At 43.3% G+C, this 25777-nt stretch overlaps 2 protein-coding genes across 2 annotated transcripts in view; both read right to left on the bottom strand.

Moving 5' to 3' along the window:
* RASSF1 (Ras association domain family member 1) overlaps positions 1–13702 on the bottom strand; it is a 39649-nt gene extending 25947 nt beyond the window's left edge. The window contains exons 1-2 of the mRNA XM_003762311.4: positions 12933–13702; positions 3822–3928 (exon numbers count right to left, since the gene is read on the bottom strand). Coding sequence (XP_003762359.1) covers positions 3822–3928; positions 12933–13263 — 438 coding nt within the window. The 5' untranslated portion in view covers positions 13264–13702. The remainder of the gene's footprint in view (positions 1–3821; positions 3929–12932) is intronic.
* A 632-nt stretch (positions 13703–14334) lies between these two features.
* ZMYND10 (zinc finger MYND-type containing 10) lies at positions 14335–25731 on the bottom strand. Its single transcript, XM_031958728.1, has 12 exons — positions 25522–25731; positions 25140–25248; positions 19803–19919; positions 19346–19399; positions 18314–18454; positions 18036–18124; positions 17815–17915; positions 17190–17362; positions 16637–16762; positions 16324–16445; positions 15200–15325; positions 14335–14956 (listed from the first exon to the last, which is right to left on the bottom strand). Exons 1-12 carry the CDS (start codon positions 25611–25613, stop codon positions 14863–14865), a joined length of 1344 nt encoding a protein of 447 aa, XP_031814588.1. The 5' UTR covers positions 25614–25731; the 3' UTR covers positions 14335–14862.
* Positions 25732–25777: the final 46 nt, after the last annotated feature.

The following is a 25777-nucleotide window of genomic DNA, read 5'->3' as shown; positions in this document are numbered from 1 at the left end:
GAAAACAACAAAAACAACAATAAACGTATATATGTATTTACAGATGAAAGTATGATCAAAAGCTATTCTCCAATAAATAAGTGTCAAAGGATATGAACAAATAATTCTCAAAAGAACTGCAAACATTTAACGACTGTATGGAAGAATTCTCTAAACCATTAATAATAAGAAAACCAATAATAATTAGAGAACTACAAATCAAAACAGCCCTGAGGTTTTATCTCACTGGTTGTAAACTGGCAAAGGTGACAAAAGAGGGGAATACGTGGTTGAGGGGTTGTGGGAAGACAAGGCACATTAGTGTACTGTTAATGGAGTTGTGGATCAATATGACCATTTTGGAAAGAAACTTGTAATCACCAATTGAAGCGCCTAACATGTTCATATCCTCTGATTCAGAGATTCCATTACTAGACTTATACAGCAAGGGGGGAAGGAGAAAAGAAAACAAGCACTTATTAAGCATTTACTATGTGCCAGAAACTGTACTAAGTGTTTTACAAGGAGGCCATAAAAAAGAAGAAAATCTCCAGTATATACAAAAAGATTTATAGCAGTGCTTTTGGTGAAAGAAAAGTAGATGTCTATTGATTGGGGAATGGCTAAACAAATTGTGGTACCTGAATGTACTGAGATATTACTGAAGGAAATTATAAATATGAGGAATACAAAGTGATTCTCATCCCCTCCACTCCAATGAACAGTTTTCTCCAAAGTCATCAGTAATTTCAACTGCTTCATCAGATGGTCTTTTCTCAGTCTTTATCCTCCTCATCCATTCTGGTAGCTTCTGATAGTGTTGACCACTTCACTGTGAAATGGCTGTGTTCTATTTTTGCTTTTTCCTGTGTGACCACCCTCTGGTTCATTGACTCGTTGTCCAGCACCCTTGCAATTAAAAGGGGAAATTACAAACAGCAAGGATGACTCCAAAGAAGAGATATGAGAGGATGTTTTCATTCACTCTTTTCCACAGTCTAGAAGCCCACAGGGGTGGTATATCACATAAATTTTCAGACTTTGACAGTAGCTGATTTGTTGATATTTCCCCCCTCTTTTTTTGCTTTAAAAAGATTATTCGTTACATGGGATACTTCTCTAGCGAGGTGTAGAGGGAGGGATAGAGGAGGAAATTTTGGTGGGGAAAAAAAGCTATCAGGGGACAGCTAGATGGTGTAGTAGGTAGAGCACCAGCCCTGGAGTTAGGAGGAACTGAGTACAAATCCGACTTCAGATACTTAACACTTCCTAGCTGTGTAACCCTTGGGCAACCCCAATGCTTCAACAACAAAAAGATATTAGGAAGAACTGATTTTAAAAATCTTTCATTGTGATTGCTAAGCTACCAGGTTAGCGATCATGTTAAGACTATAGAGAACATGGGGCAGCTAGGTGATGCAGTGGATAGAGAACCAGCCTGAAGTCAGAAGGACTTGAATTCAAATGTGACTCAGATTCAGACACTTAACACTTCTTAACTATGTGACCCTGGCAAGTCACTTAACCCCAATTGCCTTGGGGGGTGGGGGAGGACTATAGAGAACAGGAAGGACACCGCAGGATTTAAAAGAGGCAAATGCTGTCCAGGTTTTCAAAATTAAGAAGAGGATGTAATTTGCAAGCCACTGACCAAGGAGCTTGATTTCATTCAAGGTAAACGTCTAGAAAAGGAAGCGATAATCACAAGAAGCTATCATAGCTGAGGATGGCCAGGCCAGTATCACACTTATTTAAACACGATAATTACAATAGACAAGGTAATGCTCTTTACATTTGATTAAATATTTCATGTTAGCCTGGAGGACAAGATGGAGTGAGGTGAATTAGACAATGGCACAAGACATTCAGAAGTTGGTGAATGGTCAAATACAAAAAGTAGTCATTAAATCACTATTTAATGGCATCTTAGAAGGAGGCTCTCAAATGCAGTGACCCAAAAATTTATTCTTAATGAAATGCCATTTTAAACATTTATATTAATGATTAGGAAAAAGGCAAGATTGCATTTTATCAATGTGTAGATGAAAAGAAGCTAAAATATTATGTGACAGCATCCAACAAAGTCTCAACATGTAAAAGTGCAGGACTGATTAAATTAAATATAACACAAATAAATAAAAGAATTGCAACCTAATTTGAAAAAAAAATCCAATTCACAAGTACAAGATGAAAGAAGTATTACAATATTTCATGTCCTATGAAAATGTTATGAGAGTTTTAATAGATTGCAAATTAATTAGTCATGACAATTAAAAGAGCTGATATTAATTGGAAATATAGTAAGTGTCATCAATTATTATCACTAATTGGGAACATAATAGGTAACATACATGCAATGGAACATTACTCTGCTATATAAAACAATATTAAGAATTCTGAGAATCATGGGAAGACTTATATGAACGAATACAGGAAGTAATATACAGAACCAAGGGGGAAAAACATACAACTGAAACTAGGTAAATGGAGACAATAAAAATAAACTGGTAAGCTTGGTTGTGAAGAAGAAATGAGCAAATGTACCTCCCCTTCCTTTACTAGAGAGATAGAAGATGGAGTATAAAATGTTGAATATGCTGCCAGACACAGCATGTTGGTTGTTTTTTCTTTTTAAATATTTGTCACAGGGGGAGAGTTTGATGGGTAAGGAGAAAAATAGGTATATATGTGGAAATGAATGTGGTATCAAAATAAAATATCAATAAAAAAGTTGATAGTCCTCATTAAGAGGGGAAGCATATCTAGGGCTACAGGTGATAGTATGTCTCTATGTATTCCTAGCTGGATCATATTTGAAATGCTACATTTAATTCTGGGCACAATATTTGAAGAAGGACATTAATAAGTTAGAGAAATGGGTGACCACTTGAGAAAAAGCCTTAAGATCATAGACAGAAATGGAAAGAAATGGACATGTTTAGTTTGAAGAGAACACTTCAATACTGTGCAAAAGTTGTCTTCAAGTATGTGAAGGGCTTTTGTATGAGAAAATTAATTTGCTTGGCTCCAAAAGGCACAACAAGGATCAAATAGACATTGAAGCAAAATGGACTTGGCCTTGAAATAAGGAAAAGCTTGCACCCCCCCCCAAAAAAAGAGTTATCTATCCCAAAATATAATGTACTAACCCAGAAGATAAAGGGCTCCCTTCGAGCAAAGGCAGGGTGACTAGATCATGCTTTGGTAACTAGGGATATTTGGACTGGGGTAGAGGAATATGCATCATAGTTCATGTCCAAGCTAACTGTCCTTCCTTAGTGTTATACAACTGGATTGCAACCCCATATGCGGTTGAGTAACTAACTGAATGTAGGAGCTGTGAAACTGTGATTTATTATTAGTAAACGTTTGGTTTGTATACCCATTTTATATACCTATTTACCTAGGATTACATAAAAATTTCTCAGGCCAAAAAGTTTAAGAAGCCCTGTTGGAGACTACATTCCAAGACCAGCTTCTCAGGAGAGAGAATATTGGATTGGGAGCTAGCAGACCTCAGTTCTTGTCCTGGTTCTGTCTTTGGCTTGTGTGATCTAAAGAAAGTCCTATTTCCAGGTTTCCATTTCATAATGATCATAGATTTTAGAACTTTAAGAGAGTTTTCTCTATTATCTAACAATTAAACTGCAGCATGAAGCCAGAAAAGTTAAGCGATCTTCCCCCCAACATGGTATTCAAGATCAAGGCTTCCTATAACAAATGCATTGCTTTTCCCATCAACTCCCAAGAAGAAGGCATTTCTCACTGCTCTTCAACCTTCCCAGCCCCATCTATCCAGCAGTTTTACCCTCCAATGATACAGACCACCAGAATAGCCATACCACATTGGTGTCTCTTTCCAAGGTAGGCTCCAAGCTCAGTTCTCGGGGACCAAAACAGTCTAAACGGATCAGGGCCCGGCATCGATAATGGCAAGTAAACTTGCAATCTGGGGAGAAGAGGGAAAAATAGTGAATTTCCATTTGTTTTTAATTTCCCCAAACCCATTGTCCCAGACCAGTAATTTTCACATGGCTCTTTAGGTTCCCCTGGTGGACTTCCTGGGGAGAGCACATCCTCCCACAAGAGGGTGTTGAAAGGAAAAAAGCTGCCTAAAATGGGGCCCACAATGTACTGGGGAGCAATGTCCTCATCTTGTGGGGATCAAAGTCTCCAATGTCCAGCTGTCCCTCTAGCCTTTCCCAGCCTCCACACCCCCTTCTGTACTCTCCTAATGTGGTTACACTTTAAGGCAGAGAAAGAAGGTTGCTATGTGGATTTAGCTATATATTAATACATTCACATGCCATAGTAAAACTTTAACACTCCAGGGATAGGGAAAGGCTACTGATACATTTACACACATAAAGATACACACACAAGGAAGTTGTATCCCAGTAAGAGACATTCACACGCCACTGATATATATTATGCTTTGTCATAAGCTATCTTGGAAATATATTGATACATTCATACTGATAAAAACTGATACACGGGCACCCTGATACATTCATAAGCCACCAAGTTACATGGAAATTTTCATAAACTACATGTTAGTTACATTAGTGCCTTCATGCACAGATATATATATATGTCTTTACTGACAGTCCTCAACTACACTATTTTTTAACAAATTAAATCTACTTTGAAACTCCACTGATATATTCAAACTTTAAACTTCATAGGGAACTCATAAATTTGCACATCATTGTTACAGGATCATATTTTGCATGAACATATTATACAACTAGAAGTGTTGGGTCGGGAAAATTCATCTCGAGTTCAAATCTAGCCTCAGACACTTACCAAAGTGACCCTGGGCAAGTTACTTAATCCTGTCTGCCTCAGTTTCCTCATCTATAAAATGAGCTAGAAAAGGAAATGGCAAACTACTCCACTATCTTTGACAAGAAAACCCCAAATAGGGTCACATAGTTGATAATGACAGAAACAACTGAATAAAACCATAACATTGTATATAAGTACATCTTGAGACTCTGACACATGTTACTACATTTATACATAATATGCTGTTGCACACAAAATTATATACATACTATATATGTATATATATACATACATACATATACATACACATATATGTATACGTAATACTACCTAGTATATATTTTGTGAGGATAGAGTACACTTTGATACTTTGATTTGACCCCTGTATGTAAGTTTTTCCGTTGATAAAGGCTCATCTTTCCCTGTGATTCTAGTTCCCCCCCCCCAATTCCCAAAATAGATAAGAAGATCTACTCAATGGACTGGAAATATTCCTCTGGAACTATTAGTATCTCAGGGGTACCAAGGATTGTACCACTATTAATCCACATTCTTGTTTCAAAACTAGTCCATCTCTTTTTATGTCTAAATGGCCACTTATTATACCCAAGATATTGCTAACAACCTACTGCTCAGTATAATATTTTAGGGATTATGATATTTCAGGTTTCACTCATCATCAGGAAAATACTGAAAATATATCAGGTTCAAAAGATAGTCCAAAATACTGCAACATTTCCCCAATGTGATCAAACTAAATGAATGCTCCTGCCCAATTTAACTTGAGCATCTGCCAGAAGCATATCAGCAGCATCCGTCTAAGATCTAACTAGAGAGACAGACAGACTTATTACAAAAACTTCCTGCCAGTCAGAGGTACCTGGAAGCATCATGAAAATAGCACCTCTATGGTCTGGGAACTTCTGGGAATGCCTGAGCCCACTTTGAGGGAGTCCAGAGGTTAAAACTACTTTCATTATAATACAAAGCCATTTCAATTTCTAATATGGTAAAGAACAATAGATGTAACCCATTTAACTGATGCTGTTGGCCAGAAGTGAGGGAGGAATCAATAATTTTTGAAAAGTAAAGAGATTCTGAGACCAAAAAGTTTGAGAAAGGCTGCTGAAAATGCATAGAGTTGGATTTGGCATCAAGAAAACCAGACTTCCAAATTTATAAGAATATAAGCCATTCCTCAGGCTGGTCAAGGATATGAACAAACAATTTTCAGATGAAGAAATTCAAAATCATTTCTAATCACATGAAAAATGCTCTAGACCACTATTGATTAGAGAAATGCAAATTAAGACAACTCTGAGGTACCATTTCATACCTCTCAGATCAGCTAAGATGACAGGAAAAGATAATGATAAATGTTGGAGAGGACATGGGAAAACTGGAATTAAGGCCTTGTTGGTGGAGTTGTGAATAAATCCAACCATTCTGGAGAGCAATTTAGAGCTATGCCCAAAGAGCTATAAAACTGTGCATATCCTTTGATCTAGCAGTGTCTCTACTAGGTCTGTATCCTATAGAGATCATAAAAGAGGGTAAAAGCACCCACATGTGCAAAAATGTATAAACATTTTTTATTTTTGTAGTGGCAAGGAACTGGAAATTGAGTGGATGCTCATCAGTTGGGGAATGGCTGAGTAAATTATGGTATATGAATGTTACGGAATATTATTGTTCTACAAGAGATGATGGGCAGGCTGATTTCAGAAAATCCTGGAAAGACTTACATGAACTGATTCTAAGTAAAGTGAGTAGGACCAAGAAAACATTGTGCACAGAAACTACAAGATTATGTGATAATCAGTTGTGATGGATTTGAGGTCCATCACAGATGTGATAGAGGTTGAGGTTTCAACAATGAGGTGATTCAAGGCAATTCCAATAGACTTGTGATGGACAGTGACATTTGCATTCATAGAGACACTGAATATGGATCAAAGCATAGTATTTTCACCCTTTCTTCTTGTTTTGTTTATTTTTCTTGTTTTTTTTTTCTCTTTTGATTTGATTTTTCTTGCACAACATTACAAATATAGAAATGTTTAGAAAAATTGCATGTTTAACCTATACTGGATTGCTTGTGGTATTGGGGAGGGGAAAGGGAGAAAAATTTGGAACACAAGGTTTTATAAAGGTGACTGTTAAAAACTTATTTTTACATGTGTTTGGAAAAATAAAATATGATTTTAAAAAAAGACTTGAGTTCACACTCCATCTTTGCCACTTAAGGCCATATGACCATGGACACTCAGGCACTTAACCTGAGTTAAACTTAAGTTTCCATATCTGTACAATGAGAAAAACAATACCTGTACTAACCCACCTCCCAGGGAATCAAACTCGATCATGTACAGAAAGAACTGTGTAGGCTTTAAAATGCTATGTGAATGTCAGCCATAAAAAGGTGATGGTAAGATTATAGAATGTAATCTCCTTGAGGCCAGGGATGGTTTCATTTTTGTCCTTTTATTTTCAGCTCTTAGCATAGTGCCTAACATACAATAGGATTTTTAAAAATCTTTTTTTTCTTTTTCCCTTTAATAAATGATTGCAGATAATGTTATAGTCTGAACAATGTGTTTATCCAAGTGCTTTGGGTCCAAGTACTCACAGTTAGTGAGACCTCTTTTATCTTATTATAGACTTCATAGAAGCAGCTTTTAAAAAAAAATTGTTTTCATTATGGCCAATATCATAGACAAATGAACAATTTGGAGAACATGTACATAAACAGAAAATTTCTTTTTTTAGATTCCACACATAACATCTTTCATAACACTGACATATATCTTAAGTTATGTATCAACCCTTCATGATGATATGCAGTGGGAAACTGAGCATTATTAATGCCACAGTCCCATTTATCATATCTCCCCACAGGAGACACCTTTCACTAGACCCTTTCATACTGCATTTAAAAAACCAAACAAACAGAGATGATTCAGGCCAGTTCCAATGATCTTGTGATGATGAAAATCATCTACATCCAGAGAGAGGACTGTGGGAACAGAGTGTGGTTCACAACATAGCATTTTCACTTTTTGTTGTTTGCTCACATTTTATTTTCTTTCTCACTTTTTTCCCTTTTTAATCTGATTTTTCTTGTTCACCAAGATAATTGTATAAATATGTATGCATATATTGGATTTCACATATATTTTTACCATGTTTAACATATATTGGATTACTTGCCATCTAGGGGAGGGGGTCCAGGGGAAGGGAAGGAAAATGGGAACACAAGGTTTTGCAAGGATTAATATTTAAAAAATTATTTATGCATATGTTTTGAAAATAAAAAAGTTTAATTAAAAAAACAAAAACAAACTCACCCATATAGAGACTGTAGGAATTTAAAGCCTCTCAAGCCAGTTGCATGGTCACAAACCTCATACAACTATAATATTCCATAGAAAATTACCTACCTACAAAAACCTGCCTGTCTGTGTTTCATGTTTTCTTTATGACATTGGCAGTCCAAGAATAGGCCACTTTTAAAAAAGTTATAGCTTTTTATTTACAGGTTATATGCATGGGTAATTTTACAGCATTGACAATTGCCAAACCTTTTGTTCCAATTTTTCCCCTCCTTCCCCCCACTCCCTCCCCCAGATAGCGGGTAGACCAATACATGTTAAATATGTTGAAGTATAAATTAAATACAATGTAAGTATACATGTCCAAACAGTTATTTTGCTGTACAAAAAGAGTTGGACTTTGAAATAGTGTACAATTAGCCTGTGAAGGAAATCAGAAATGCACGCGGACAAAAATAGAGGGATTGGGAATTCTATGTAGTGGTTCATAGTCATCTCCCATAGTTTTTTCACTGGGTGTAGCTGGTTCAATTCATTACTGCTAATAGGCCACTTTTTAATAAAAATAGTATAAGAAAGTATGCTTCTTGCTCACTAGTTGCTGATGGCATCTTGATCTCGTTTTGGGGAAGGGAGAAAATAGGGGGAAAATCATTTAATCTTTTTGATCCTTTTGAAATCTTCCCTCTTTGAGATACCTTGAAAAAGCAATCCCAAGTGCATTTATAATTATGTCTTCTTCAGCATTTTTCATTTTTTCCATTCATCATTTTAAAATATTAGTTTTTTTAAATTAACACTTTCTTTTTAAATTGAATTCCATCACATTTTCAAGTCAGCATTCTTTACCTTCCCAATTACCCGCTGAGAAAACAAGAAAAATAAAAGCTATTACAAACCCACATAGTTAAGCAAAATCCCACATTGGCCACATCCAGAAAGTTTAAATCTTTGCTGTGAATCCATCATTCCTCTCTCTCTGGAGGTGGGGAGTGTGTTTCATCATGATTTCTTATTGTGTTTGGTCCTTGAACTCAGGGCCTCATCAACTCTCAATCTGGACTACTGCCAAAGTTTCCCTATTTGGTATTTTAACACTTTTCCCCTCTCTTCCTATCCCCAATTCCCCAAAGATACACAGCTAATGACACAGTTGGGTTTTAATTGTAACTGTCGATTCAAGTCATCAAAGTTGGAGAGAGAAGTGTTTACAAAGAAAGAATGAATAGTCCCTCTTCTCAATAAAATTTACAGTCGACTGAGGAGATATGTAATAGATATTAACCCAATTTTATCCCATTTTCTCAGCTGCATTCCACTACTTTGGGAAGTGATTGCTCAAAGTCTGTCTGCCCCCTCGGTAATGTTAAATAAATGAGTTTCCACTTTAAACAAGTATTGTACTTTACCTGCAAATAAATTAAGTGTGCCGATAGCAATTTCTGTCTCCTCATTTTACAGCAGTTAGATTTCGTTAAGAAACATCCATTGTCAATGTCTTTACTTTTGTCCAATTCCTGTTTTCCAGGATCAACAGGCTGTTTAAACAGGTGGGATTGAGACTACTCTAATTGCTCAGACTTTTTTCATTTTTCTTTTTCTATTTTAGTATTTACTTTGTCTTTTGTTCTGGGTATATGATGTTCTGTTCACACATAACTGACAGCAGATTTTGATACGGATAGTTTGTAACAACTAGTCATTTCCTGCTTGGTGAGATAGTTTTTATTTTCTCTCTCTCTCTCTCTAAGATTATATCTTTGGTATTCACTGTGCCTAGCACCTTCTTTCTTCTTAGGAAGAAATTATTCATGATGTGCAGAGTAGTACACACATTTTTCTTCATGTTAATTTCTTGATTCAGAACCCTATTTTTAAAAAATTAAATTATTTTTATTTTTCAACATTTAAGATTTTGATTTCCAATTTTCTCTCTCTCCCTTCCTCTTCTCCCCACTCCCCAAGAAACAAGCAATCTTATATAGGTTATACCTGCACAATCATATTAACCATATTTCCACATTAGTCATATTGTGGTGGAAGAATCAGAACAAAAGGGGAAAACCATGAGAAAGAAAAAAAAAACAAGAAAAAGTGAAAATAATATATTTTGATCTGCATTCACACTCAATGGTTCTTTCTCTGGGTGTGGATGGCATTTTCTATCACAGAACCATATTATCTAGCACGATTGTCATCCTCTTTACAGTCATAATGAAATCACCAAGGGATGAGCGTTGACTTACTTTGTACAACTGGGTTGTCAAGTTCTTCCTATCATTTCTCTGTTCTTTCTTTGGTATAAATTTAGACATGTGACCTTCATTGCTCAAGGTCTCATCAATTTTCAGCCACATTTCTGGCAGTATTAACATCTCCTTTCTCTCCCCAATTCATTCTCCTCATAGCAACCAACCAGGGGCCTCAATCATGAGTCTGACACCCAGAAGCTATAGGGGAGCTCCTTACTGCCTCCAGGATAAATTGTAAACCACTGCTGGTATTTAAAACCATCACCATCTAGCTTAAAGGTAGGATCCTGGCTGTCACATCATTGTGTATCCAGTCTTGGCTTCTGCACAGGCTGTTTGTCCCCTTTGACTCTGAATGCAGATCTTTATTTCTATTAGCTCAAGTGACACTTCTTAGGAGTCTTATGTAGATCCCTTAGTTCAAGAGAGCTTAGATTGAGCTGGAAGAGTCTACCTTTGGGACCATTGAGTCCAACTTAATTTTAAAGGTCACAGAAACTAATAAGACAGCTAGGCGGCACCATAGTGCGTAGAGCACTAGATGTGGAATCAGGAAGACTCATCTTCCTGCATTCAGATGTTATGTCAAAGACCAGCTGTATGAACTTGGGGAAGTCACTTAACCCTGTTCATCTTAGTTTCCTCATTTTAAAAATGAATTAGAGAAGGACATGGCAAAGCACTCCAGTGGTTTCTTTGCCAGGAAAACCCCAAATGACATCACAAAGAATGAAAGTGACTGAACAACAACATAGCTAATAAGTGTATGGGGCAGGATTTAAATTTGAGTCTTCCTGACTCCAAATCTAGCTCTTGTCCATTAGTTCCCTCAGCTGCCAGTTCCTACTCCCCAATTAATTTGTGCTTGCTTTATATGTATTGTTATCTACTTGCTTGTGGGCATATTCCCCCCTTCCCTCATATAATTTATGTTTGGGGATTAGTGTTTTTTCTTTGCATCTCTAGCACCTGTCATATTGCATGCCACACAGTGGGTGTTCAATGAACTGAATGTTGGCTGAATGTCAAATGATTATATGATGTTTTGCTGGCTTATGCTCAATCTGAGCACTTGCAAGATAAGATGATCCAAATGTTACATTAGATGGAACAAATAATACATTAACATCTAATAACATTAGGTGATGTTCTGGAAACAAAATAAAATCAACTCCCTTTATTTGCATCTCAGAGAAGAATCTGTGAGTCCTCAAAACAGCTAGAGTATCAACATCGAGGCGGTTCCCACTCTCCAAGAATATGTCAGCTTCTCATTCATTGGGCAAAGATGGAGTTTTAAAAATCAACAGTTAAATTTATGTTTGTTGACCATCCAAGAACTGTGTGACTCCTGGCACTTTCTTTCAGATCTTTTGTATCATTGAAGTAGTTCTAGAAAGGGATTCCATAGGATCCTTCTTTCTCCTCCCCCCCCCCCCCAGCTAATCAGAGTCACTGAAGCAACACACAACCAATTCCCAAACAAAACTCAACAACAAAAAAGTACCCAACCCCAAATCAAACCACTTAGTCCTATTTTCCTGTGAAGACAGTCACTGTCCTTCATTAGACTAGTCCTCAAAGAATCACCAAGGCTGCACTCAGAGCCTTTCCTGGTTGGTAGAATGGGCCACAGTTTGTACTGCATTGGCCAAACCTGGCATAACCCCCAGGACCACATACCACAACAAGGCATTTGTGGTGGAGGGCACCAGTACCCAAACACAGTAACACCCTACTAAGTAGAACTACCAGAAGGAAGGCAAGACAGAAAACAAAATGAAGCAGAGGTAACCCGATTGGGGGTGGAGATGGAAAACAAAAGAAGTGGGGCCAAACCAGTTTTAATTTGTAGATAAGAATCACTGGAAATGAACACTTGCGCTGTTTCTGGGTAGTTTGCCAGTTAAGTAGGTTAAACATTTACCCCGCAATGAATGAATAACACTGCAGACAAGACCTTTCTTTTTTTTCTTGCTGAGGCAATTGGAGTTAAGTGACTCGCCCGGGGTCATACAGTGTTAAGTGACTGAGATCACGTTTGAACTCAGGTCTTTGATTTCAGGGCTGGTGCTCTATCCACTGCGCCACCTAGCTGCCCCTGCCGAAGTCTTTAAAAGAACTTACTGATTGATTCTGGGATGGTGCTAGGGTCTAGGTCGCAGCACTTCCTCCATCCTCATACTGAAGGAATGGTGATGGTGGTTTGCAAATGTGAGTCTAAGGCTGTGATTTACACCTTTCCTGACAGGGCCCGGGGATCCCCCCAACCCCCACCTCAGGTACTCTTATACCGCTGTTTGGGCACTACGTTTAACCTGGCTAGCAATAGAGGTGAAGACGACCTTGCTGCTAGCTATAGGTGCACCAGAGAATCCCGGATCCCACTTGGATGTTCTCGCCCTTACCCATATTCCTCAAGTCACGCACCCGATCTGCGGGACACTTACTCTTGAAAGTCCAATTCACAGCAGCTCCCACGTGTGGACACACACTTGAGTACGGAGAGCCTCCTCTGTCTAGCTAGCGGACTCCCCTCACCCCCACCCCTACCCTTGCATTTAGAGACCCCGGTACTCACGGACGCATTGCAGGCCCTTGCGAATGACGCCCCAGATGAAGTCCCCACAGAGGTCGCACCAAGTGTGGGTGCCGGGTCCCGATGGGCGGAAGCAGTGGCCCCGGCCGGGTCCCGCGGTGAGTCGGGGATCGCTGTGGCCTCCCAGCAGCCGGACTTGACGGCCGCGGGGCAGCACGTCAGGGCCGCGGCCCGGGGTGATGCGCAGCGCATTGGCGCGCTCCAGCCGGCCTGGACTCCGAGGGCCCGGACTCCGGCCAGTCTCCTGCCCCCGCAGCCCGTCGGGGTAGCGGACCAAGTTCTTTAACTCAATCAGCTCCGGCTCTGCAGCCATCGCTGCCTCTCCAGGGATCCCGGGACGCGGCCGTCACTGGCCGCGGAGCAGCAAAGCCCCGTCTCTAGCCGGGCAGGGGGAGCCCTGTCTCTTTTGGTCACTCCTCCTCTCAGGGCTCTTTAGGTGGGACAGTTATTGCTTCGGTCTCCACTGCCTTCCCGCCCTCCCCTCCCCCTAAACCTAAGTCCAACTTCTGCCTCTTGTCTGCAGTTCTCCGTTCGTCTTGCTCTTTGCCTCTCGGGCTCCCGGGACCGCTCAGCGCTTTGGCTCTCGGCCCCTCTCGGTGCCCGGGGCTCCCTCGTCTTGGCCCTGCCCCTCCTGGGACGGGCAGCGGAGGTTTCTGCCTCCTCCTCCAGTCCGTGGGTCCCAGAGGTCTCCGAGCACCAGCAGGAGCACGATTAGGGCGGAGCCGCCCCTTCCAACTCCTTGCGCCTTCGGAGGCAGGAGTCCTCCCGCCCCCGGCCCCCGGCCCCCACCGAGAAGGCTCGGGCAGTGCTTCTGACAACTGGCCCCGCCCCACCCTAGGGGCCCAGCCTCGTTTGCTGCGATCTCCTAAGCCAAAGCTACGCAATGGAAACTAGAGTCTGGGAGGGGGGGCTGGCAGAATTCTGCCTTTGACTCGGGGGCGGGAAACTAGTGCGGGGAGAGACCAACTGAAGGGAGGGGATCCGCCACAGCAGACCCGAAACGTGCAAGTTGGGGCGAAGGAGCCGCAGGCGGACACATCTCCTAGAGGGAGGGGGCAGTGGTGTGAGAATGTTTGCGGCGTCCCTCACCCCCCAATAAGGGAACGAAGTTGGATCTTAGAAGCACCGGAGCCGAACGGGGCAGTGCTCCGAGCTGGACTTGGCCCGAAAAGGGGTGCAGGGAGAGGCCCCTCCGAGCGCAGCATCCCGCCGGCTCTCCGCCGTGGCTTTCCCCTCCTTCCCTTTCCCTCCGAGGCAGAGCCTGGCCCCACAGGAAGCAGCCTCAGCCCTCTTCCAAACCCATCCCCATCCCATTACTAGGCAGGCCAGAAGAGAGGGGGGCCGGGAGGGCCGATTCAGCGCTGCAGACAGAAGAGAAGCTTCTTAAAAGAAACCATTTACTGTGCTTTACAGAAAGGAAGAAGGTACCCCACATCCGCACTGTCTTGCCACAGACTCTCAGAAAGCGGAGGGAAGTCTCAGAAACCGTCCTCCCTCCCTCCCTCCCTTCTCTGGGCGCCTATGAGCACTCACTCCCCCTAAAATCCCCCCTCCCTCTCCCCCGGGGCAAGAAGGAGCCTGCAGCGCCCTGCCTGCTCCCAGGAGTCAGAGGACCCATCCTCTGGTCTAGTCTCATGGATTCTGGGCTGTCTCGAGAGCCGAGGCCCAAGCTGGGAGCTGCGGGGCTAGCAGACAACGAATGGGTTACCAGGGATTCAGACCGGGCAGGGGAAAGAGCAAGCAGGGCTGCTGCCTGAGATGGGAGCCTGTGGAGCAGTCTGAGCAGATGCTAATGGATGTGGGGGTGGGAGGGAGGGGCACATAGCAAGCATAGTGGGGCACTCTGGGGCCTTGGGTGGGTGGGGGCTTGGCACGATGGGATACCACAAGGGGAAACCAGCAGCAGCTGCGGTTATGCTTTGACCTCTTCCTTCACACTGCCCATCCCCTTGGCCATTAAATCACAAGCTTTTCGGTGCTTCTGCCAGTGTTTCACCTGACATTCCCTGTTCAAGAGAAAGAAGAGCAACTGAAGGCTCCGTCAGGTTCTGCTTAGCTGTTAATTAAGGAATGGGCTCCTGGACCTCGGGGGAGGACTCTTTGGCCTCTACATCTCTGGGCCAATGAGTTCTGGTCTCTGAATGGGAGCTCCTGGACTCCCCCCCCCCCCCAGCCCAGCTACTGCTCTGCAGAGCCCTTGGATGGGTGTTTGGGGGGGGGAGCACTTTTGGTGGGAGTGGTGAGCATACCTCTTGCAGTACCACTCGTTCTGGCACCGAGAGCATCGCTTGGAGGCCTCGGCGTTGCAGGAGGCACACTTGGGCTTCTCAGGATTCAGTGCCTCCATCACATCCAGTTTGTAGGTCTCTGCCCATCTGAGGAAAAACACAGGAAAAGGGAGGCCTGATGAGCGTGACCACAACGATAACACATTTGCCTGGTGATAGTTCCACAAGCCTGCCTGTATCTTTGTGTATCTCCATTTTTTTTGTCTTGGTTGGAGGCCTGGGAAAGTAACTCGAGTTAAGGACACTGCATTTAAACCAGAGGATGTGGTTTTAAATCCAGATTCTGCTCCTTTGCTGCCTTTTGTCTGAAGGCAAGTATCTTCCCTTTCCTGACTCTCCAAGTACAGAAGCTTGTGGCTACACCAAGTGATCTCTGGGGTTCCATGCAGCTCTGATCAATCAGGAAGGCCCAAGTAGTTGCACCTCCAGACCATCCAGGTTACTGTGAAACGTCCCCATTGGCTGACAGGAAATTGGAGGTTCTAGGACAATCCGACGAGTTCAATCAGAGGAACCCAAGTAGGTGAATCCCTGATCACCAGTCCTGTAGACTTGTTCTGGGATAGGAGACACCGTCCTGAAGCATCTTGGGCCAAGCCTGGCTAGAAACCTAGCTAGACAGATGGGCGTGACAACTAAGTCATGGCCTAACCTGGAATGGGGTCAATTTCTTTTACATGCACATGTCTAACTGTCCTGCCCTGGGATAGTTCTTCTGAATGGATCCTGTAGTTTTCCTTGGGAAACTTTTCTTTTGGGATGTGTGATGCTAAGGAGAATAAGAAAGAGAGGGAGCAGAGGCCAATTACAGTAGCAGGATGAGTGGAGTCCCTAAGAGATCAGGGGAGAGGGAGCTCAGGGGCTCGGAAAATCAGGGCATCCCAACTTCAGGCAGAGGTATAGAAAGTAATGAAAAGTCAAAGGCCTGATGCAGGCTCAGGGCAGAGAGGAGGAAGGAGTTGGTGCTCTCTGGAGTTTTCAGGAATCGGGGACCCCGAGACTCAGGGTCCATCCTTCTTAAGGGCTGGGGGGTCTGACTACAGCTCCTGTCTGCAGCCCAATCTGCTGCCCCCTACCCTGCCTACCTTCTGGCCTGCAGACGAAGGTCCTGCTCAGAGGGGCTGAAGATGTGCTTCAGCTGGTACTTTGCAATGGCGTGCCATTTCCCCCCATTTTTCTTCTCCAGCCGGCTCCAGATTTCTGGGACCTGGGGGGGAAGGGCCTCAGGATGGAAGAAGGTCTTGACTAGCAAGTCCAGGAGTGGGCCAATGGCAGAAGCGGAGTCACTCATGGCCACAGCAAGCTGAGCTGCACCAGTAAGAGTGCCCCAGGGTCTGGCTTCAGTGACAACTCTAACTATGGGTTGGACAGCCCCCTGTCTTTTTCCTCTGTTAATACCTGCTCCATCACCAAGTCCTTCTTGGGAGAGAGGGGCTCAGTGACTGCCAGGTGGCTCAGGAAGCGCTGTAGCTCCACCAGGTTGGGTATCTGGTCCAGCAGGACATCAGAGAGCAAGGCCCGGAGCTGGGGGAACAGAGTCAGAAGAAGCTCCTGGAGAAGATCTGTGGAATGATCCCTGTTGCCCTGGATTCTGCCCTCCATCCTCACCAGGGAAAGGAGGAAGCCCTGGGCCCATGCAGCTAAAGATCTGGCTTTTCTTTCCACTTGGGAGAGGGACGTATTAGTGCGAGGCAGAGTTCCATGCAGACCCTGGGCATGGGTGGGGGGCGGTGTCTGAGGGGTGGAGGGTGGGCAGGAGTGACAGGAGAGGATCTGGGGGGGCAGAGGTATGGCCATTTGGGGAAAGGTGGTAGCAGCAATGAGCAGGATGTGCTGGCTACAAGAAGGAAAATGAGGGAATAGGAGCCCAGGAGAGGGTCAATGGGGCCTCAGGAGGGCTGGATGTCCTCTGCCTGCCCCTTTGTCCCTAACATCTCTCAGCAACATTCACCTTAAGGAGCTGGTTCTTGTTGAAGCCAGTGAGGTTATACTTGGACTGGCATTCCGGGCTGAGCAGCAGGTTGTACAGGGCAATCCACACCTGACCGTCGACCTTGGTCAGCTTCTGGAAGTCCCTGGCAGTCACTATTTGCCACCTGCCCCCCTCAAACCTCTTCAGCTGGCCTGAGGAAAAAACAATGGAGAGGGCACGGGAGAGGTGACCGAAGAGCCCAAGACGGAGCTGCTCTAAGCCATGTCTTTGGTATCTTGGATTTTGGACAAAGCCTTGGACTTGTATAGCTCTAAGCTAAAGGGCCAGCCTGCATGTCCATTTCCCTCCAGTTCTGAGACCCTCCCTGCCTCGATTCCAGGTCGCACAGGGAGATCGTGGGCCGGGACTCGCTTCTACAAGGTTTGATTTCCAAACATACTTGTGGAATTCGAAGATTTTCATCCACTTTTTTGGCCCCTCGCAGCTGTCTTTAGTCAGTGGAACACAACAAATGCTTCGGACAGTCACTGTTCTTGACCAGAGGTGTCCCAGAGGCAGGGCCGGGATTTGTGACCGTCCTGTTTGGCTCTGAGCCTGGCCCATCTGGCATCAGTGCCAGAAAGCTGCCAGGACACAAACTCACCTTCTTCCTGGTGATACCAGGGGCTGTTCTCCAGCAGCTCCACCAAGACACAGGGCAGATTGTGGGTGCTCAGCATCCGGGTTATGGTGCTCAGAGACAAGCTGCAGGGGGTGGGCAGTGAGGAGAGGAGAACTGTGGGAATTGGAGCAAAGCTGTGCTCCTCTCCTTGGCTCCCCCCCCCCCCCCCCCACTCTGTGGCTCTGTACCCGCTGCAGCACTACCTGTCCACATTGTCCGTGATGTAGCGCAGCACGGAAAGGGCTTTCAGAGAGATCTCAAACTCCATCGTTTGGGCCTGCTTCTGCAGCTCCTGGAGGGCACAGGAGGACATGGTGGGGACCATGGGAAAAACAGGTTTTCAGTACGGGACAGGCCACTTTTCTCTGACCATGGAGCCTCATCCTGCCCAGCCTGGGCCAGAGGGGCACTGGCTCTTCAGACGAACCCATTGCCCCTGCTGGAAAGTCAGCTTTAGTGGGGAATGGGGTGCCCAAGATACCTGCAAAGGTGAAAGCTCAAAGTCTCCTTCAGAAGACACCGGGTAGCCTACAGAGTTGTTTTGGGCCACCAGGAGTGTCAGTTTTCGGTGACAATAGTCAACCAAATCCAAAATGTAGTCCTCAGCTGAATCACACACTTCCTGGGGAAGGAAGGAAAGATAAAGAGGATATGAAGATCTCAGGTGAGAGAGAGGCACCCTGTGCGAACCTCAGTGCCCTCTCTCCCGGGAAGGGCACTGGATGCCTTCCATCTTTAAAAGACTTTTAAGTGTACTAGGAACAGGGAGGCACTGGGTCTTTGCCCAGGAGCCCTGTGGTGGAGAGGCTCAGATGACCTCAGCCCCATCGTACCATCCTTCCTCTGGAGCTACTCACTTCTCCCTTTACCTGACCTGTGCTTCATCCGCTTGGCCCAAAGGTCCCAGTACAGGAAGCTGAGGTCAGGGGAGGGCAGCAAGTAGTAGGTCATGGGACAAAGTCTATAGGACCACAATCGGGAACTAGTAGGACCCAGTCAAGTAACTCTATTCAAGGAGAAGCACTGGAGTACAGGGAATTCCCGGAGAAGGAAGCTCCCTGTCCCTTCTTTGCCAACTTCTCTCTACAACGCAGTTTTGGAGGTGTGGAAGGAGAGGGCCCAAGGGCTTCCTCAACAAGATTAAAGTTAATACAGAAATATTTAACAAATATCCAATAGAACACAGATAATATTAACAGTGGGTTTTCTGAGTCCATGGTCCTGCAGGGAGCCCTTCTATTTGAGGTTGACAACGAGCACTGGGGGATTAATCAGCTTGCCCTGCAGCATGGTAGCAGGGACAAGCTCCAGCCACAGTCCCAGCTTCCTTTTCTCCATCCCTGGGGCGTGGGAGTGCAAATGCTGCCAGCCATGGTTGCCCAGTTAACTCAAGGCTACCATTATTCCTGGAGTACTCAACAGGCCTTCTCCCCTGGCTTTCCAATACATTCCAATCTTATTCCCAGAGCCAAAAGCTCCTCAGGCCTCCCTGCTGGGAGCGGACCAACCTCACCTTGTGGAAGAAGACAGTCTCCAGAAGGTTGATGATGGAGGCTTCATGATGTATCTAGGTGAGAGAGAGCAGAGCACACTGGGGAGAGAAATCCCAAGCCCACTTCCTGCCCAGAGCCCAGCTCCATGGCAGGAGGTGACCCCCCCTTGGAGACTTATCAGATAGGAGTCTAGAGCAAAGCTTCTTAAACTACAGGTTGTGAGTCCATGGGGGTCTCATAACTGAATGTGGTGGTCACAAAACTATGGTTTATTATGGGTAAATGTTTAGTTTGTTCACCCATTTCATATACCTATATATGGAGTTCCAACAATTTCTCAGATGAAAAGGGGTCACAAGTGGAACAAGTTTAAGAAGCCCTGGTCCAGAGCCCTAGTTTGGGCATGGAGGGAGGGTGGTCATATGGATCACGAGAGGCCTGCCAAATAGGGGACACAGGGTCTACTGCTGCTCTCACCACCATGTAAATAGGAAAGGTGTTATGAGGCTTGAAATCTTCTAGCTTGCACAGCACAGGAAACACCTTCTGCTTCCACATCTCCACAGAGATCAGTTCCTCAATAAGAGTCGGGATCTAGTGGTACAGGAGGAGACAAGAGATGCGAGCCTTATCACCAACTTCCCAGATGGAAGGGACCTCACAGCCCTAGTCCATCCTTATTTTTGATGGGAAATCAGTGGTCCTCCAGCAGTTGCCTCCCACAACCCATTTCACTTTCGGATAGCTTGCTCAATTTATTACAAAGTTTTTCCTGACATCAAAGCTAACCTTGCCTTTTTGTTACTTCTATTGTTCCTGGTTTTGCCATTGAAGACTAGAACAAATCTCTCAATCTCATGATAGTCTCCAAATACTTGGAAGAAACCATTGTGTTTTCCATAAGTTTTCTCTAAATACTAAATAGTGAAATATCCTCGATTCCTTCAGCATCTTCTCTTATGGCAGGAGCTCACCGCTCTTTACAATCCCAGTTGCTTCCTACTTTATCAATGTTTTTCCTAAACTGGTGTCCAGTAGACCCCAAAGCGACATGGTGGTCTGACTGGGGGAGGGACCGGGATCACCTTATTATTCTTCAGATGGCAGCAGGACTCTTTTATCATTGTCACCCAAGTTGCACTGGTTTTCTTGGTTACCACATCATCCCAATTCATACTTGGCCCTCAGCTCTCTGTTTCTTCTACCCCCTTCGTCTTTTTCCAGACAAACTCCTTCTGTCTCTGTCTCCCTTATCCTATGGTGGAAATGTGGAGTTTTGGAGCACAAATTATAAAAAGGTTACTGGGGATGGTTATGGTGAGTTTCCCTAATTTCAGTCATTAGTGGGGCTGTACATGTGTGTTTCTATTATATTCCTTTTTGAGCTTAGCTAACAAAGTAAAGATGACTGACTTATCAGTCACTTCTGACTATAGTAGTATTTAATACAGTGCAATTCCAAGTATAAGAAAATGATTAAAAAAAAACAACAAAAAAATTGTGTCTTCATTCCAACTTGGAAAAAAAAAAAAAAGATTTTATAGACCAAAATTGGCTGTCTTCATATAAATGCTATTACGATTAATTTTGTAGACACACAAAGATTCTATGTAGATACACTGCATATCTCTTTAGTGAATGTTTATAGGGAACTACTAAAAAAGTTCATTTATTTGACCATTAAGGCAATCAATAACATGCTTCAATTCCTTATCTTCTTTCTTCCTGGAAGTGGAGGGCCACAAATTAAGTGTTCTATGTGAGGGGAGTAGGAATTCCATCCCCCAAAATCTGAGATCCTGGGATGGAAGTTCTCCAGTATATTGTGGCACTTACTGGGCTACCTTTGTGGTTAATAATCACTTTGCTTCTTTTCTAAAGCTCTAGGGACCCAAAACAGGAAGGTTATCTGAGGACATCTTATTCAATCCAAGGCTTTGATGAGTAAAAGACTAATAAACACAAAGTGACTTTATTTGGGAGGAGGCATGGGAAATGGGGGAAGAGGATGGGCCTCCTATCCAAAACTGAACTCTCAGGTGAAAACAAATTCATATCATACTTTAAGGCTTATAAAGCATCTTCCTCACAGATAGCCTGAGGGCTAATGTAGGGTGTAGGGATGATTATTTTTATTTTGTGGATGGATGAAGAATGCTGCTTAGTGATTTGCCTAATGTTCCAAGGGCCTAGGTCTTCTTGCATGTGGCGTGATAGAAATAGCCCTGGACACTGGATTGCAGGCAGAAGCTCAAGTGTTTGAACCATGGCTCTGTTCTTTGGCCCAGTTCAGCCTCTAGCAGGTCAAAACACGGCTCATTTTCTAAGATTCTACCCACTTCCTGAGCTCCATAATGCTAGCTATCTCTTCCCCTTCTTCCTAAAAACAGGGCATTGTCTTGCTTTTCCCATTTTAGGCCTGACCCTCAGCCTTCAGGAGTTGACCCTTCACCTTCTACCACATTTTAAAAATGGAAATATACATTTCTTTACGGAAATATTATTTGAAAGAATAAAATGTATCTTACTGTTTAAAAAGTATACTATCTCATTTGACCTTCACAATAATTGATACCATTTCTCCATTTTACAGTTGGGGAAACTGAGGCAGCTTCTTTTTTTTGTGTGTGTGTTTGTTTTTTTTTTTGTCTTGGCTGAAGGCTTGCTCCTTAGCATCCTATTTCTATTTTTATTTTTGCAGTCATTGTAGCCAAGGATATTGACTTTAGAAGCTTCCTATGGTGCAAACATAACAAAGCACCTCCTCCTCCCATTTTTTTTTTAGACTCCAAACAACCTGCTTCAAAAGTCTTAGTGCAGTCTTGCTAGCTTATAACTATACTAAAATAAATTGTTAAATCTAAGTTTTTGTTTTATTGGTTTTTAACTTAAAACTAATAGTTTTAATCAAATAAAACTGCACCAAGACCTTTGAGACCACCCTGTATTATAAACATTCCACTAGGACAAATCAAGAAGCATTTATTGTGTCTCCCAAGTGCCAGGCTCTGTGCTAAGGACATTTTAGTCGTTGGCAGATCCCCCACTGAATTAGGGGAGTGATCTAATTTAGAAAAGGAAGAAGACTTTGATAGTCACCTTTGGCTGGCCAGTCAGCAGGAAACTGGAAGATTGAAGTTATAAAAGTTCTAGATAATTTGCTGACACTATAATTCTGTTATCCAAATGATTTTACTATAATTTAAGTATGGAGTTTTAGTTTAAGTGGGCTAAAATTTTTAAATCAAACCGATTTGAGTGAGATTTTCAGAGGCTGGATAGATTTCTCTCACTTTGGATTTCCTCTAAGAAAAATGCTTAAGATTACAATAATACAATCTGTCTCCAGCAGGTTTGTATCCAAAAATCCCAAAATGCAGCTATGTGTATTTTTTCCCCACACTTTCCCTTTTCCATTCCAGCTCCACACTCTAGAATATAGGGATCCAAATTCTAAGAGTTAGTCATAAGGGAAAGTTGGAGAGAAAGTTCAAATCAGGTGCTGGGACAAAATCTTATCCAGGTGCCTTAACTTCTCAGATTACTCAGTGGGTTCCCAATCCATTAGGGATTAATTAGTACTCTGACAACTTTTCAGTCATTTCAAGGCACCAGGATAATCCACTGTCTGTTTACCTTCAATTTGGTCTAGTTAGTGAGTCTAATATTCTTCTGGTCCTGAAATTTTTCAATTTTTCATATTTCTTGGTATTCCTCATAATTTGTCCTTGTTACCTGCATTAGACCATGCCATTATATTAATGTTCTACAATTTAACTAATGTAACCAGTCTTCTAGTTTATAAATATTGAATATCAATTTAAATATATTTGCTTTGTAATGATTATTTAATTTCAGTACATGAAATAGCATAGTTTTTTAGTCATTTCCTGTCTCTATCAGAACCCTTTGCTTATTCTTGGTTCTGCTTTTTTGTGTGTGTGGCTTGACAGCATTTCATAAAACTCCTTCCAGAATTCTTTATATTCCTTGGTCTTTTGAACACAGTACCACAATTTATTTAGACATTGAGAATGCTCCTCTCCTTCCCCTTTATTGGTAACACACAGCGCTGGGTTTTTGTTTGTGATGAACACTTTCTGGGTTTATTTATTTCACTAATACCAATGGGTCCAAGGATATGAGATGCTCTAATATAACGAGTACATTTTCTTCTCCAGAAGTGCACCAGTACCGAGTTTAGTTCTTTTCATTTTTACAAGTTTGATGGATGTGAGAGGTTCCTCTAAATTAAATCAATTTGTGCCTCTGAATATTAGCGAATTGCATTATTTTTTCACATGGTTATTATCAGTGGGTAGTTCTTTCCACAGGCAAAGCCAACTTGGGGGAATAAATAAATGTACAACCCTAAGGGAAACTTAGTTTTGGGGTGCAGAATGGCTGTGTGGAGCAACAAGAACAGAGGGAAGAAGTAAAATGCCTGAGGAAACATGCTACTGATTATTTTTCTGGACCTTAGAAATGACAGCCTGTCATGTACTCTCCATTCCAACCAAACTGTTCTTTATTTCACAAATTCCCTATCTCATTTGTGAGTGGTGCCTTTCAGGTCCCATTTCTTTGCATTTTCATATCTTTTTATGCTTGTGTCACTCCAGTACAATGTAAGCTCATTAAGTTTTGGTTTTGGTCATACAAGAGATGCTTAATACTTGATGAATTGAAAAGGAAACTCAGAGTTTCTTCAGTGAGATTTGTTTTTTTTCCAAGGGTCAAATCCCAACCTAATTTCTTATTTTTTTGAGGGTTTAATGCCTAATCTAACTTCTTATTTTTAAAAACTGAACTTGATTTTCCTGACTCGGGCTTTATAGTGCTTTAAAGTTGACAAAATACTTTCCTCCTAACAGCCTAGGAATGTAGTTTATAGGTAAGGAATCTGAAGTCTCTTGTCTCACAGTTAGCTATTGCTGGAAGTAGGTATTTGAACCCAGGTCTCCTAATTTCAAGTCCTTTCTCTCTTCTCAGAATCCATATGAAACATCTTATCCCCCACTGTACACTTAAATATATAACCCTATAGTCCTGTTGTGTCAAACTCAATGAAATCATTAGTGGCTATTTAATATTTTCCTTGTCTCTCTTCTGTCCTCTCCCCCCCCCCCCCCCCCCCCCCCCCCCAGGTCATGACTGTGAACTTGAATCAGAGACTAGGTCCTAGTCATTTCTTAATACAGTACCTGGCACACAGGAGATGCTTAATAAATACTAAGTCTCTTCCCTCTTTTAGGACAGAGCTAGAACCTAGCTCTTTTGGTTCAAAGTTTCAGAGTGATTTAGATGAGTTTACTGGTTTTTAGGATTTGGAATCATTAAAGAACTTTCCCTTTCCCTCAGCAGGAAGCATAAAGGTGGACACAGCAGGCAAAACTAAAGAAATTCTTAGTAATTTGGTATGTGAACAAAGAAAAGAGAAATATTTTCAGAGCTGGGGGATTAGAAGCCTGAGCTCTCTTTGGTGTTACTAGATATGTGTTATATGTCTTAGATGTCTCTGTTATCTATCTTATCTGGAAGGGATAAAAATTTCTCATGTCAAAATTTACCTCCAAAAACCAAAGGGCCACTGGTGGAATGGAGATGTCAGAAGGGCCTTCAGACCCTACCACACAAGTGAGGCCATCCAACCTTCTAATTTGCCCTGAGCCCTCCGCTGGGGAAGGAAGTGGACAATGTCTGCCTTCCTGAGGGGAAGCGAGTTACTCAAACATCTCATCCTGTTGGGGGGGAGGGGAGAAGGGGAATCAGCATGGGGCCTTCAGTCTTCAAAGCTCCCCGATCATCTCCTACCTTGCTGTGGCTGACCAGCAGCTCCTGGATGGGCTCTCCCTGGCAGGCTGAGGCATCCAGGATGGCCTGCATATTCAGTTTCTCCAGCTGTTCATGCTGTCGACACCACCTGGCCACAAGGGATTCACTGGGATGGAGAACTGGAAGAGACTTCCAGAAATCTCGGGGCCCCTAACAGGGCCACTTCTGGATAGGACTGAGCCGAGCCCTAGTCCTAGTCCTAGAACAGGAAAACTCTCGCCCCACGCCATGCCCCCCCCCCCCCAACTGCCCTGAGTCTGAAGTTGCCAGCCTGGGGGACAGGCTGTACAGCCCCCATAAGCTGTCTGGCCTGAATCAGAGCCCTCTGCCCTCAGCCCTTCCTGGGGGCCCGATCCCTCACCCCTGGGATCCCATCTCCCACAGGGGGAAGCTCTGCAGGGCCTGCACCAGGGCCTCGGCCTCTCCGGGCAGTAGCACTTCCAAGTCCCCCATCCTCAGGCTCTGGTGGGATGAAGGCAAGTAGGAGCCGCATTTAGGTGTCACGGGCCGCGTTCGCGGGAGAGAGCGGGCGCTCAGTAGTTGAAAAGAAAAGCGGTTGGAAAGACTAGCGTGGCCGTTGCCACGGAAACGAAGGCGGTCCGGGGCTCATGTGATGG

Source organism: Sarcophilus harrisii, chromosome 1, assembly GCF_902635505.1.
Source record: "Sarcophilus harrisii chromosome 1, mSarHar1.11, whole genome shotgun sequence".
NCBI classification, from domain to species: domain Eukaryota; kingdom Metazoa; phylum Chordata; class Mammalia; order Dasyuromorphia; family Dasyuridae; genus Sarcophilus; species Sarcophilus harrisii.
This window is presented reverse-complemented; position numbering and strand designations above follow the sequence as displayed.

Bases quoted from the DNA above. Each gene is read 5' to 3' on its own strand.
- ZMYND10 (XM_031958728.1), bottom strand. From the start codon at position 25,613: ATGGGGGACTTGGAAGTGCTACTGCCCGGAGAGGCCGAGGCCCTGGTG. The intron at 18,125-18,313 runs GTATCTTGGGCA...TGTGCCCTCCAG, and splicing joins TTGAGCTTTCACCTTTGCAG to GAGCTGCAGAAGCAGGCCCA. The intron at 17,916-18,035 runs GTAGTGCTGCAG...CACCCCCTGCAG, and splicing joins ATCACGGACAATGTGGACAG to CTTGTCTCTGAGCACCATAA.